Raw genomic sequence first — 14,298 nt, 5'->3', positions numbered from 1 at the left:
TGGTCTTGAGTGACCCCGACTTGCCTGATGGTGTTGCAATATCGACAATAGTCGGCAATGTGAAGATTCGGGTCTTCACCCTTGGCTCCACTGAATTTCTTCCTCTCAATCATCGTTATAAATTGAGGTTTAATTTCAAATTGAACCCCATCAAGAGCCGGAGTAGGGGTGAGATGTGGAAAATCCGTAAGCTTTGGTTGTGAATAATCACTAAGCTTCTTTGGAGCCGTCATCTCTGATTCTGCGTTTGATGATACCTCTGAATCGCTAGAACCAGTAGGAGGATCTCGGTGATTATTGTTATTATCACCAGAATCCGCCAGGATTTGCTTGTAGAGATTTTTATGTCTATGGAAGGAACGTTCGATCTCAGGATCGAATGGTATGTAACCTGATCTGGAACACCTGGGCATAAACAAAAACTAGAAGCAAATATGAGATTTGTCTCAGAGAACTAACGCACTCTGAGACAAAAGGGAAATAACCTAGACTACAAAATTAATCAAAAATAAAAATAAAACCGTCTCCCCGGCAACGACACCAAATTTTGACAGGGTAAAGTCGTATCCCCTAATCAAAAGTAATTCCTAAATCCTCTAACTAATGTATATAGAGAAGTATGGTCGAATCCACAGAGAAACGAGTCTTTCTAATTCCTAATTAAATAAAGTAATCTAAATTATAAAGTAACCAATATGTAAGTTTGGATGTGAAACTAAACTACGAAGATTAAGAAAAGGGAGAAAACAATATATAAAAGGATCTAGGGCATAGGTTCAACAATAAATAATACTCCAGGGTAAAACATAGTAATCAATCATTGACATTGCATAAATAAAATGATTAACAGGATCTTGCAATTTATTAATCAACATAGATCTAACAGGCTCTCGCAATTTACTAGATCTAAGTTCTTATTGAAAATAGCCTTTAATATCAAATTAACATCTGCTCGATTCATCAATTTAATATTGCTATACTTTTACAAGCCGCAATTGTAAAACGTTAAAACAATTCAATAAGAAATTATCACGCAATACCAATAATCAATAATAGTCAATCATCAATGCATCAATTAACCAGATTGTAAAGGGCCTTCGCTACGTATTACAATCAAACAATTAATTTACCGGTATTAAATCTCATCTCTCGAATCTCGACTTAACCATTTATAAATTAATCTGCCTATTGAAACTAGACCTAAACATTAATTATCATCTCTCGAATCTCGAATCAATTTTGTCAAACTCATGCATAAAAGATAGGCCTAATCTAGTCACAGAGCATTAAATCCATCAATAGGAAATTAATCTAGCATTGACAATCAACAACAATAAATTACCCCTTCATATTATTTATGGATCCCCATCAACACTAGAAATAAAACTACACACACATAGTAAAAACTAAACTAATCAAAGTAATAAAATAAGTCATGATGAAAGGAATAAAATAAACAACTAAGATTAAGAGAAGAGAAATCGTTACCAAAATAAATCTGGAATTAAGAGTAGATTAAGAGCAATGGTTTAGGAGAAAGAAATCTAAGAGAATAATTAAGAGAGTAAGGAAAGAGTAAAAGAAAAAGAGAATGAAAGAGATAGATCCTAAAATCGTATTACGGAGGAGTATTTATACTCCGTACAAATCCTAGACTAAAACAAACTAAAATGACGCTAATCGTCAACTAATAAATACACGCGCCCGATCGGGCGAGGCACCGCCCGATCGGGCGATGCACCGCCCGATCGGGCGATGCACCGCCCGATCGGGCTCGCCTTTTTGCTCATAATACTAATCTCGCGCCCGGCCGGGCGCGTCACCAGGCGCCAACCATAGCTTCTCCCGCCCGGCCGGGCGCGCCTCCGGGCGCCAGCCTCTTTGGCCGGGCGGCTCACTTGGGCTACTATTTGGACTACGATTGGGCCCCAATTCTTCGGGCCAATATGGGTTTCCTCTTCCAGTCTTGAATACTTGGTCCAAATGCCACAGTATCACCTATACCGAGCCCTTAATCACCGGTTCGATGGCTCTAACCGGCCCTGGGCTATAAAATCTGGTCGTGTTTCTCCAATGTTCGTGATTGCTCCAAAATATCTCGGGAAAATACTCCAAAAGCATAATTCCCTGCAAAAGTCAACCAAATCTACGAAAACACTAGAAAACACCAATTAGTAATAAAAGTGGATCTAAAGAGCCAAAAACACTACTAATTATGACCAAGGGACGGGGGTAAAATACTATATAAAATAGGCACATCAAAATCAAGTCAAACAAGAACATTTATGACAACATATATTGATTATATATAATTCCAAACGGCATTATATGACCCCGAGATGTATCCCTTAAATTTTCGAGGCTTTTCGACATCGGGACTTGAAATCTCCAAAATTTCTCACAAAGCGTGGATATTAGCCTTTAATTTTGGAATTTTTTGACTTTTTTTCGTCTGGAAAGCCGAAATGTTTACAATGGTCACTAATACTCTCTAGGTGTCCAATTGGGTGGATGGAACCATCCAATTTTCCTTTCAACGACCAATTTATCGGTTTACAACTTGCACCGATTTCATTAAATCAAGCCTACCACGAACATTTATGACAACATATAATGATCATATATGGTTCCGAACGTCATTATATGACCCCGAGATTTATTCCCTAAATCTTCAAGGCTTTTCAACAGCGTGATCCAAAACTTCCAAAATTTCTCAAAACACGTGGATATAAGCCTTAAATTTTTTATTTTTTTGACTTTTTTTTTGCCTTCAAATAAAAATTGCTGAAATTTTTACCATGGTTCCTAATACCCTCCGAGTGTCCAATTGGGTGGGTTGAAATATCCAATTTTCCTTTAAACGACCAATTTACCAGTTTACAACATGCACCGATTTCATTAAATCAAGCCTACCACGAACATTTATGACAATATATATAATGATCATAGATGATTACAAACGGAATTATATGAATATGAGATATATCCCCTAAAATTTAAATGCTTTTTTCGACACCGAGCCTCAAAACCTGGAATTTTTTTCTAAAACGAGGATCTTAGCCATCAATTTTGGAATTTTTTTGACTTTTTCGCCCAAAGATAAAAATTGCCAAATTTTTTACCATAGTCCCTAAAATCCTCCAGGAGTCCAATTGGATGGGTGGAACCATCCAATTTGCCTTTAAACAACCAATTTACCGGTTTACAACTTGCACCGATTTCATTAACTTAAGCCTACCACGAACATCTATGACAACATATAATGATCATATATTGTTCCAAACGGCATTATATATATGATCCCATATGTATTCCCCAAAATCTCAAGACTTTTCGACACCGGGCCTCGATCCGCAAAAAATTCTCAAAAAGCGTGAACATTAACCATCAATTTTTGAAAATAATGATCATATATGGTTCCAAACGACATTATATGACCCTGAAATGTATTTCCTAGAATCTCCAAGCTTTTCGATATCGAGCCCCAAAACCTCCAAAAATTTTCAAAAAGCGTGGATATTAGCCTTTATTTTTGGAATTTTTAGACTTTTTTCTTCTGGAAATAATAATTGCCGAAATGTTTACCATGGTCCCTAATACCCTTCAAGAGTCCAATTGGGTGGGTACAACCATCTGATTTTCCTTTAAACGATATATTTCCCAGTTTATAACTTGCACCGATTTCATTAAATCAAGCCTACCACGAACATTTATGACAACATATAATGATCATATATGGTTCCAAATGTCATTATATGACCCCGAGATGTATTCCCTAAAATTTTAAAACTTTTCGATACCGTGCCCCGAAACCTCCAAAATTTCTCAAAAAGCGTGGATATAAGCCTTCAATTTTGAATTTTTTTGACTTTTTTTCGCCCGGAAATAAAAATTGCCAAATTTTTTTTTACCATGATTCCTACTACCCTCCGGGAGTTCAATTGGGTGGATTGAAGTATCCAATTTACCTTTAAACAACCAATTTACCGGTTTACAATTTGCTACGATTTCATTAAATCAAGCCTACCACGAACATTTATAACAACATATAATGATCATAAATGGTTCTAAACATCATTATATGACCCCGAGATGTATTTCTTAGAATTTCAAGACTTTAAAACATCGGGCCCCGAATCCTCCAAAATTTCTCAAAGCGTGGATATTAGCCTTCAATTTTGTAATTTTTTTACTTTTTTTTCGCCCGGAAATAAAAATTGTCGAATTGTTTACCATGATCCTTAATACCGTGCGGGAGTCCTATTAGGTGGGTGGAACCATCCAATTTTCCTTTAAATGACCAATTTACGGGTTTACAACTTGCACCGATTTCATTAATTCAAGCCTACCACGAACATTTATGACAACAAATAATGATCATATATGGTTCCAAACAGCATTATATGACCCCGAGATGTATCCCCTAAAATTTCAAGATTTTCCACACCGGGCCCCGAATTCTCCAAAATTCCTCAAAAATTAGTCTTCAATTTTGGAATTTTTTGACTTTTTTTCGCCCGAAAATGTAAATTGACGAAATTTTTACCATGGTCACTAATATCCTCCGGGAGTCCAATTGGGTTGGTGGAACCATCCAATTTCCCTTTAAACGGCCAATTTACCGGTTTACAACTTGCATGGATTTCATTAACTCAAGCATATACTACGAACTTTTATGACAGCATATTATGATCATATATGATTCCAAACGAAATTATAAGACCTCGAGATGTATCCCTTAAAAGATCAAGACTTTTCTACTCTTGTTCCCGAAACCTACAAAATTTTTCAAAAAAGTGGATATTAGCCTTCAATTTTGGAATTTTTTAACTTTTTTTCGTCCAAAAATAGAAATTGCCGAAATGTTTACCATAGTCCGTAATAAATTTCGTGAGTCCAATTGGGTGGGTGCAACTATCCAATTTGCATTTCGTGAGTCCAATTTAACGGTTTATAACTTGCATCGATTTCAATAAATCAAGCCTACCACGAACATTTATGACAACATATAATTATCATATATGGTTCCAAACGTCATTATATGAACCCGAGATGTATTCCCTAAAATCTCAAGACTTTTCGACACCGGGCCCTGAAACCTCCATAATTTCTTAAAAAGCTTGGATATTAGCATTCAATTTTGGAATTTTTTTGACTTTTTTTTTGCCCGAAAATAAAAATTGCCAAAATATTTATCGTGGTCCTTAGTATCCTACAGGAGTCCAGTTGGGTGTGTGTAACCATCCAATTTGTTGTTAAACGGCCAATTTACTGGTTTACAACTTGTACCGATATTACCCGTCAGACCCCAAATTTAACCCCACTTGTTACTAATTAACCTAACCTGAATTCAGCCCGACCCGAATATAACCCAACCTGTAACAAACCCGACCCGAAATCAACCTGACTTGTTATTGACCTGACCCAAATTCAATCCGACTAGTTATTGACCCGACCCGAATTTTACCAGACCTATTACTTACCCGACCCAAAAATTCAACCCGATCGGTTACTAACCCGACTTGAAATTAATACGACTTGTTGTTGACCCGACCTAAATTCTACCCAAATTATTCCCGACCCTGTTTCAAATCACCTTAAATGCAGTTTAGAACACCTTATTATTGTTGATTAAAGCATTTTGTCTAGGGAGACCAATTCTGTCTAGGCCAACAAAAGAAAGGAGCATTATCCTCAAATTTAATAGTTGAATATAGTATATATTTGTTGTATGGTCAAAGGAGATTATTATCTTCCTAAATTATAGACTATAGTTCCTTAGTATATTGTCATATATATTATAGTCAAAGGAAATAATTAGCTTGATAAAAATGATAATTATCTATTTATAGTTAGTTGAACCCGAATATGATCTGACTTAGAAATGCCTGACCTGATTGTAACCTACAAATTATTGACTTGAGCATAACCCGACTTGAATTCGAGAATGACCCGACTTGGAAATGACTCAACTTGATTATAACCCGCAAATTATTGGCTTGAACTGAACCCAACTTGAAACTAAGAATGACCTGACTTGAAAATGACCCGACCTGATTATAATCCGCAAATTAATGACTTGAACTGAACCCGACTCAAACCCGAGAATGACCCGACCTGATTCTAACCCGCAAATTATTATCTTGAACCGAACTCGACTCGTACCCGAGAATTACCCTAACCCGTTTTAACTTGTAAAAACCCGGTCGAATTAAACTTGACCCATTGTCCACCTGATCCGAATGTAACCCGACCTGTTATTAACCTCACCTAAACTCGACAAGAAGTATGACCCGACGTGACCCGACTCAAGCATGACCCAACCCAAACCCGACCCGCATAGGTTATGTAATTAATACGAATTGACCCGACCCGCATAGGTTTTGGAATTAATCCGAATTGTCTCGACCCGAGTTGACACGACCCAAACCCGACCCGTTTACTCGAATTGACAGCTCTATTTATAACCATGTAATATAATTTCATAAATAAGAATGTTATTTTTGGACTTTTCACGATGATTACTCTCTATCCCCTTAAAGTCTTAGCTTAATCCTCAAATTGTACATGTTTCATCATGAATAAGTTTTTAAAAAGAAAAGAAAAAAAAAATACTACCTCATATTTTTTTTAGTTGTAACTTTGGGGTATTATTTGATAGATATAAAATAATCATTCAAAGTTGCAACAAAAAAAAAAACGGAAGTAGTAGTACCATTAGATAACGATAGATATAGACGTATATGTGGTCGTACGTGTTAGAGATATGATATATCGGAAAATATATGTGAGAATTGAATTTGAGTTTACTCTCTTTTGAATTTGAGTTTGGTTTTACTCTAAAAGACCAATAAGATATTTGAGTGTGGTTGACTCTAAAAAAACCAATAAGAGATTTGAGGGTGGTTTACTCTGAAAGACCATTAAAAAATTTGAGTGTGGTTTACTCTAGAAAAACTAATATTTGATTGGAGCTCTGTTTTGCTCTGGAAAAACCAAAATTGTTATATTTGTAGGTTTGAAAAGAATGGCGTTCCTGCTTGATTAATGATTGATGAGTTCGAAAAGATGAACGTTCTCATCGTTGAAAAAGAAGAAACAAAAATTGAAGGCGACATCACAAGAGTGTGCATCTCGACTTCAACAAATTCAAGAATTTCCAATCGCAACGTTTGTGTCATTGCCGTTACAATTGCGGGAGAGTGTTAGAGATATGATATATCTATATTTTCCGTATAGATTTTGTTATGAGAATATTATATTTAGTATTATCTTATGTTAAGATATTATTTATTAGAGAATAATATATGATATATCTTTTAGGAATACTGTTTCTTATCTTATGTTCGTAGATTTTGTATAAATACTCTACCTATTGATGAATAATAAATAAGTCATTCTATTCTATTTCCTCTTTAATTTGTCAGTACGTTCATTATATATACAATTAATAATTTACTATGGTACTAGTGTACTATCATGGCTCCAATAATTAGCTTAAACTGCACACGCAACTACACAAGTATTGGACTACAACTCAATAAATGTGAATTCAAGGTCGTTAGTTTTACAAAGAAGGATCATATACGTTACATTTGATTTATACATGCATCTTTAAGATTATGCAAACAAAAATTAAAATGTGTTTCTAAGGTACTCCCGATTTGTCCTAATTTAATCCACTGCGTAATAAACTTTTTATAGAGCTTAATGCCATAAGTTGTAGGGGCACATTATCATCCACTGTGTTAACTTAGTTTTAATATGCTATTTTAATTTAATCATTGTAGAGTTTAATGAGGAAATGTGCGTGAGACCCTATGATATTATTACTTCCTTTGTCCCTTAAGTTATACTACCTCTGATTTTTATTATTCACAAATAATACTCCAAAGTTATAAATAATAAAAATCGGAGGTAGTATTAAAATTTTATAGGGATTTATCTTAGCTAACTCGAAAATGTACAATATAGATTTGAGTTTCCTTAGAGTCAATAGAGGATTTTTGTGGGTAACTTTAACATGAAGCTCTTCTTAAAGAAACTAGTGGCATCCACAAAATAATAAGGATATTTAGGGGTCTACTATGGTTGATAATAATAAATTTTACGCAAACAATATAATGCAAGTATGCAACTAGCTTCTACATTGATTGACGTCTAGCTATGTTGTTGTTCGTTGTAATAATGTATTAGTAACATCAACGTTGAATATTCTTGGATTTGCATCACAATTTGCACACAATAAAACAAAAAAATAAAAAATTATTGAATTTGCATTATTACATCTTGCGTATTTAATACTCCATCCGTCCCATAATATATTAATACGAAAATGACATGGAAGAAAGAGAGGATAAAGACATGAGGTAAAACATTTCTATATATGCTCTAACTAACTTTGTACGACAATCGAAAGAAAGCTTTAATAACATCCCAAACTCCATGAAGTTCTAAGAAACTTTTCAAAGGCTTGAAAATTCTTGGCCTATAAATTTTTAAAATTTTTATTTTTATTTGTTTAATTATTTTTTTATTATTGATTTTTGTAATCTAGAATGAATAAGCATAATATATACGCACGAGTACTACGACACTATTATTTCTAGGAAATTCAAATACTTTGCTTAAAAAAATGGAGTTTCTTGTTATCTTCATGATATTTTTGTCCATTTTCTTCCTTTGCTACCTTTTTCGCAACAAAAATGGCATTCCTACTAATTGGCCTATAGTAGGGATGTTGTTTGCACTACTTGTAAACGTTCATCAAGTTCACGATTGGCTAACCGAATTGTTAGAGAAATTAGATATGAATTTCCTCTTTAAAGGTCCTTGGTTAGCCAACATGAAGATGTTTATTACACTAGATCCATCAAATGTTCACTACATTATGAGCAAGAACTTTACAAATTATCCTAAGGGAACCAAGTTTAATGAAATGTTCGACGTTTTTGGGGATGGCATCTTCAATGTAGACTCTGATTTGTGGAAGCTCCATAGGAAAATGGCGCATACTTTCATTGGCCACCCTAAGTTTCATCAGTTTTTGCAAGATAAAATTTGGGAGAAGGTAGAGAAAGGTCTAATTCCGCTCCTTGATCATGTATCTAAACAAGGGTTAGTAATCGATTTACAAGATTTGTTTTATAGATTTTCGCTTGATACTATATGTACTCTAGTTACAGGGTGTGATTTAGGATCTTTGTCTATCGATTGGCCTCATGTTCCATTTGCAAACGCGTTAGATGATGCTGAGGAGGTAATATTGTATCGACATTTTGTTCCTATGAGTGTATGGAAGTTTTGTAGGTGGCTTGGGGTAGGAAATGAGAAGAAGTACAAAAAAGCTTGGGAAATATTAGATGATTTTGTCTATAAATGCATTGCTAAAAAAAGAGAGGAGAAAAAACAAGAATTAATGAAGCCTCAAGTAGTTGGTGTTGATTTATTGACATTATACATGGATGAAAGCCAAAGTATAAACGTTACAAGTGCTAGTGACAAGTTTTTAAGAGACACTATACTAAGTTTTTTCATAGCAGGACGTGACACAACTAGTACTGCTTTATCATGGTTCTTTTATCTCCTCTCTAAGAACTCGCGAGTAGAATCCAAGATCCGAGATGAATTAAGCACAATGGAGACGGTCCATGATTACCACAACTTAATTTATGTTCATGGTGCATTATGTGAGGCCTTAAGATTGTACCCTCCTGTGGCTTTTGAACAAAAGGCCTCAATTGAGTCGGATGTACTTCCAAGTGGCCACCAAGTTGATCCGAATATGCAAATTATATTCAACATGTACGCAATGGGAAGGATGAAGGCGATATGGGGAGAGGATTGTTACGAGTTTAAGCCAGAGGGATGGATATCTGAGCGACGGAACATTCGACATGAACCATCCTACAAGTTCTTAGCCTTTAATGCAGGGCCAAGAACTTGCCTAGGAAAAAACATGTCTTTCTTCCAAATGAAGGCCGTTGTTGCTACAATACTTAGAAACTACACGTTCCAAGCAGTCGAAGGACATCAAGTTGTTCCCGATATCTCTTTGATTCTTCGTATGAAGCATGGATTCATGGTTAAGGTTTATCGTTATTAGGTGTATGTATGATTTCTCTTAATTATATGGTGTATTAGTCGTCTTACTGTGCTTTAGGTGTAAGTTTAGATCATTATTATGATGATTTCCTTAAATAATTGGTGTTTGTAAGATAAGGTAAGGTAAGGTATGTTGAGTTGCTTTTATGTATGTGGCTTTGTTATTCATGTAGTCTTATGCCTAGCTAGGTGTTTACGCATTTGCGTGCCAGAGATGTGGATGTATGATAAAAGAACTCTCGTTCATTTATGTATAAAATGTTTTATCAATGTTAAATGACATGCTCAGCTCGATACAAGTAAGACGAGCTGAATAATAATAAATAAAAAATTATTAAAAGTTATAGGGTCTAATTAAAAGTAAATGAACTTTTATTTACATCCTTATTTAAAAATAAAAAATAACACTTTTGTTTACATCCATTCACCTTAAAAGACAAACTACATTTAAGCCAAGGATACCACGTACAACTAACAAAAAAATATGATCCAATCATATCTAAGATCTACAAAGAATAAATCAAATTACTAAGCAATTTTTTAGTTACCTTATGAAAAACAATGAATAAAATTCAAATTACTTCTGTTTTTGTTTTACTATTACTTTCTCATCCTATTACTTTATCAAAAGCGTTTGACGTTTCTGAAGGAAATGGTGTAAATTCTATTGTAACATCTCTTCTTATTAGTTCTTGGGATAAGGTTAAATACCTTTTGCAGGAGGTGCAAAACAAATATTTACCTCCCAATTTGGAGTAAGTTCTTTTTGTTTTTATTTGAATTAATCACAATAAGTATATAATAAGAGTAAATTGTCAAATGCATAATTTTTTTTGTTTAAATATACATTTTTGACGTTCTTGGTTGAAATTTTACTTGTATGTTTATGTGCATGCAACAATTTTGGATCAAACAAAATTAAATTAAGTTTTCATCAACCCTTGTTCAATTAATAAATTACATATTAGGTATTTTTTGGCGATACAAGATGGTCTAGCAACGAAATATATATTGTGTTTAATGCGTCTCATAAACACACACTTTCTATCTCAAATACTTGTTTATGGATTATTTTCTCATCATTTCAATGAAGAAATTTAACTAATTAATAACATACTTTGCACAACATGAGATTTTTATTTTTTTAAAATATGAGTAGGTGCATATCAAATTCTTGGATTAATATAAGAAATTTCACTAGGAAACACTTTAAAACAATATCAAAGACTATCAAAACAAATAATCGATCAATTTTTTTTTTTTTTACAATTATCTTAACAAATAGGATGGACTAATTAATATATTATTGATATTATGTTGTTAATTAGTTTCAGGATCCAAGAGAAAGATGGAGCTGATGAATTTGAAAGCCACGATTCGAGCAAACGAATAAGAACGGCAGCAAAGAAGAGTTTCAAAGAAGGGGAAGCAACCCTGGAAAAAACAGCTGAATCCGCAGCCACGGTAATGGATCATGCAATGCACAAGGCAAAGGATAAGGTGGAAAACAAATTTTCTCATCATAGACATGGAAGAGAAGCTGATGATGAACTATAAATTCATAATCAATTTAATTTAATTAATTTTCTAGCTATAATCTTATTAATTTCTTTTCCATGCATTGTTTTTACCATAACATTATGTATGTAACACCAAGAATTTCACATATCTACTAATATTACGTACTCCATTGGTGAATTAAGCTTCCACAATTTAACAATTATAATTTTATCATTGTGCATTAATGTTGCAATTACTACTAAAAAGAAATAAATAAATTATAATTTCTTATCTAAAGAAACGTTTTTACTAGAGATATATAGGCCAAATTAGATTAAATTTGATTTTGCTTCAAAAAAAAAAAAAAGGGTTTAATTTGATTTTAAAATTTTATTTTATTTAAAAAAAAAATTCAAAATTTGGAATCATTTTTGGATATTTTCTGTTATACTTGAAACTTTATCCTTCGTATTTTGAAAAAGTCCTACCCTAATTTTATATCCCATAATATTTTCCTAGTTTGTTATACACAATATAATTTATCTTCTGAATTCGGATATAATTTATCTTTTAATATCTTTTCTAAAACAAAAAATTTCAGAAAAAAAAAATATCCAAATCTTTTTCAGTTACTCTCTAAGAAACATAAACCAAGATTATCTTAGATTATAAGTCAAGGTTAAAAACCTAATAACCTACTCCTTTATAAACTAAGATCCAAAGCTAACTTTCTCTTGGAAAAAACTTAACTGCTCTTCTAAACTAAATAACCCTAAATTTTCTCATCAATTTTTCTCTCTTTGAAACACAAATTTCATTACCCTTTACCTTCATGGATTGCAAACCCACAAAAAATCAATCAGATTCATCCAAAATCACTCGTTTCAAGCCATTGTCTTCTGTTTTCTTCCCTGTTCATTGATAAACAGTTGATCATTGTTTGATACATTCTTTAAAAGAACTCAGGAAAGAATTAATTTTGTTAGTACAGTGAAATCATGGGTTCGAGTTCAGGGGTAGACAATGTCGATGAGCTTGAGGTCGAGGATGAGGGTGTTGAGACGGATTCGACAGGGCGGTATGTAAGGTTCGAGGAGGTATTGGGAGAAGGGGTGTTCAAGAAGGAATACAAGGGGTTTGATGAGTTGAAAGGAATAGAGATTACTTGGAGTAAAGTTGAGTTATCGGAGAACGTATTCGACTCAGAGGAATGTCAGAGGAATGTGAGAGCAGAAGTTAAGCTGTTGAAGTCTTTGAAGCATGAGAACATCATGTGGTGTTACCATTCGTGGGTCGATAGCGAAACAAAGACAGTTAACATAATTACTGAATTGTCTACCTCTGGAACTATGAGTCAGTATCGCAAGAAACATAATCTTGTTGATAAGAAGGCAATTAAGAATTGGGCAAGACAGATTCTGAAAGGATTAGATTACCTGCACTGTCAGAATCCTCCAATTATTCACGGAGATCTTAACTGTGATAACATCTTTGTGAATGGATACTCTGGCAAGGTTAGAATCGGAGATGTTGGACTTGCGGCAATGCTTCAAGAAGACACTACAGTTCGCGCTGTTAGTGGTAAGCCTGAGTTCATGGCACCAGAGCTTTTCGGAGAGGAGTATGATCACCTGGTGGATATCTATTCTTTTGGGATGTGTTTGTTGCAGATGGTTACCCGGGAATTGCCGTATGCTGAGTGCAGTAACTCAGAGCAGGTTTATAAGAAGGTGAGATCTGGTATCAAGCCTGCTATTCTAGACAGAGTGACAGACCTGCAGTTAAAGCAGTTCATTGAGAAGTGTTTGGGTCCTGCATCAGAGAGACCGTCAGCAATTGACCTTCTGAATGATCCGTTTCTTGCAGTGATGACTGATTCTGGATTGTCTGCAGCATCTAGAACTCCGAGTCAATCTGAATCTGCGTGTTCATCTTCTGTAGTAACATGGGATCAAGTGCCTAGTCCACCTGATTCATCATCTTATAAATCATGTGATCATGTGGCTAGCTCACCTGTTGTTTCTCTTGTTGGCCCATTGACGGCTGTTGTCAGTGAGAATATCGAGTTCAAGTTAGATGGGCAGCTGATCAAGGAGATTGACTACATATCAATGGTTCTTCGGATTGGTGATAAGAGAGGTCATGCTCATAAGATCGAGTTTGTGTTCTCTATAAAAAAGGATACAGTTCACTTGGTTATGCAAGAGATGATTAAGGAGCTCCAGTTGTCAGTCAGAGAAGCAGTCCTTGTAACTGAGCTTATGGAAAATCTGGTTAAGAAACTTGTAAACCCAGAGGCAGAATCTTCAACATCAGAAAGTAATGTCAGCAAACCCAACGAGCCTGCAAAACCGCCTAGTGACACAAACCAGGACGCCCAATTACTTGCATCCAAGAAACCAAGTGAACATGATCATGCTGGTGAATCACGGATAGCTAATTCAACTGGTCAAGACAAACAAGTTACAGATAGTAGAGTAGGCAACAAAAAAGTGGTAGCCAAGACAAGTTCGAGATCGTTGAAGAAGCTATTATTCTTTTGTGGGAGCAAATTTTAGATTTAGATTGAATTTTCAGTGTAGTAGAAGTTATGTACACTTCACCAATTAAGTAATATGATTCAATTTTAATCAAAGCCTGTTATGACTATCATTTTTTTTTCTTTAAGTATTTTTTTGAGGTATCTATCATGAT

General features: G+C 34.5%; 3 protein-coding genes across 3 annotated transcripts; all 3 read left to right on the top strand.

Moving 5' to 3' along the window:
• Nucleotides 1-8,406: 8,406 nt before the first annotated feature.
• On the top strand, nt 8,407-10,313 carry LOC110723974 (alkane hydroxylase MAH1-like). The gene has a single exon (XM_021903394.1). The coding sequence runs from the start codon at nt 8,636-8,638 to the stop codon at nt 10,103-10,105; it is 1,470 nt and encodes a 489-aa protein (XP_021759086.1). The 5' UTR covers nt 8,407-8,635; the 3' UTR covers nt 10,106-10,313.
• Nucleotides 10,314-10,467: 154 nt separating this feature from the next.
• LOC110723981 lies at nt 10,468-11,755 on the top strand. The gene is made up of 2 exons (XM_021903398.1): nt 10,468-10,859; nt 11,433-11,755. Exons 1-2 carry the CDS (start codon nt 10,666-10,668, stop codon nt 11,659-11,661), a joined length of 423 nt encoding a protein of 140 aa, XP_021759090.1. The 5' UTR covers nt 10,468-10,665; the 3' UTR covers nt 11,662-11,755.
• Nucleotides 11,756-11,859: 104 nt separating this feature from the next.
• Nucleotides 11,860-14,278, top strand: LOC110723956 (probable serine/threonine-protein kinase WNK11). Its single transcript, XM_021903375.1, has one exon. It carries the CDS (start codon nt 12,603-12,605, stop codon nt 14,160-14,162), a length of 1,560 nt encoding a protein of 519 aa, XP_021759067.1. The 5' UTR covers nt 11,860-12,602; the 3' UTR covers nt 14,163-14,278.
• Nucleotides 14,279-14,298: the final 20 nt, after the last annotated feature.

Source organism: Chenopodium quinoa, unplaced genomic scaffold, assembly GCF_001683475.1.
Source record: "Chenopodium quinoa cultivar QQ74 unplaced genomic scaffold, ASM168347v1, whole genome shotgun sequence".
In the NCBI taxonomy this organism is placed as follows: Eukaryota; Viridiplantae; Streptophyta; class Magnoliopsida; order Caryophyllales; family Amaranthaceae; genus Chenopodium; species Chenopodium quinoa.
The sequence above is the reverse complement of the archived record's forward strand: the minus strand, read 5'-3'. Positions and strand labels throughout refer to the sequence as shown.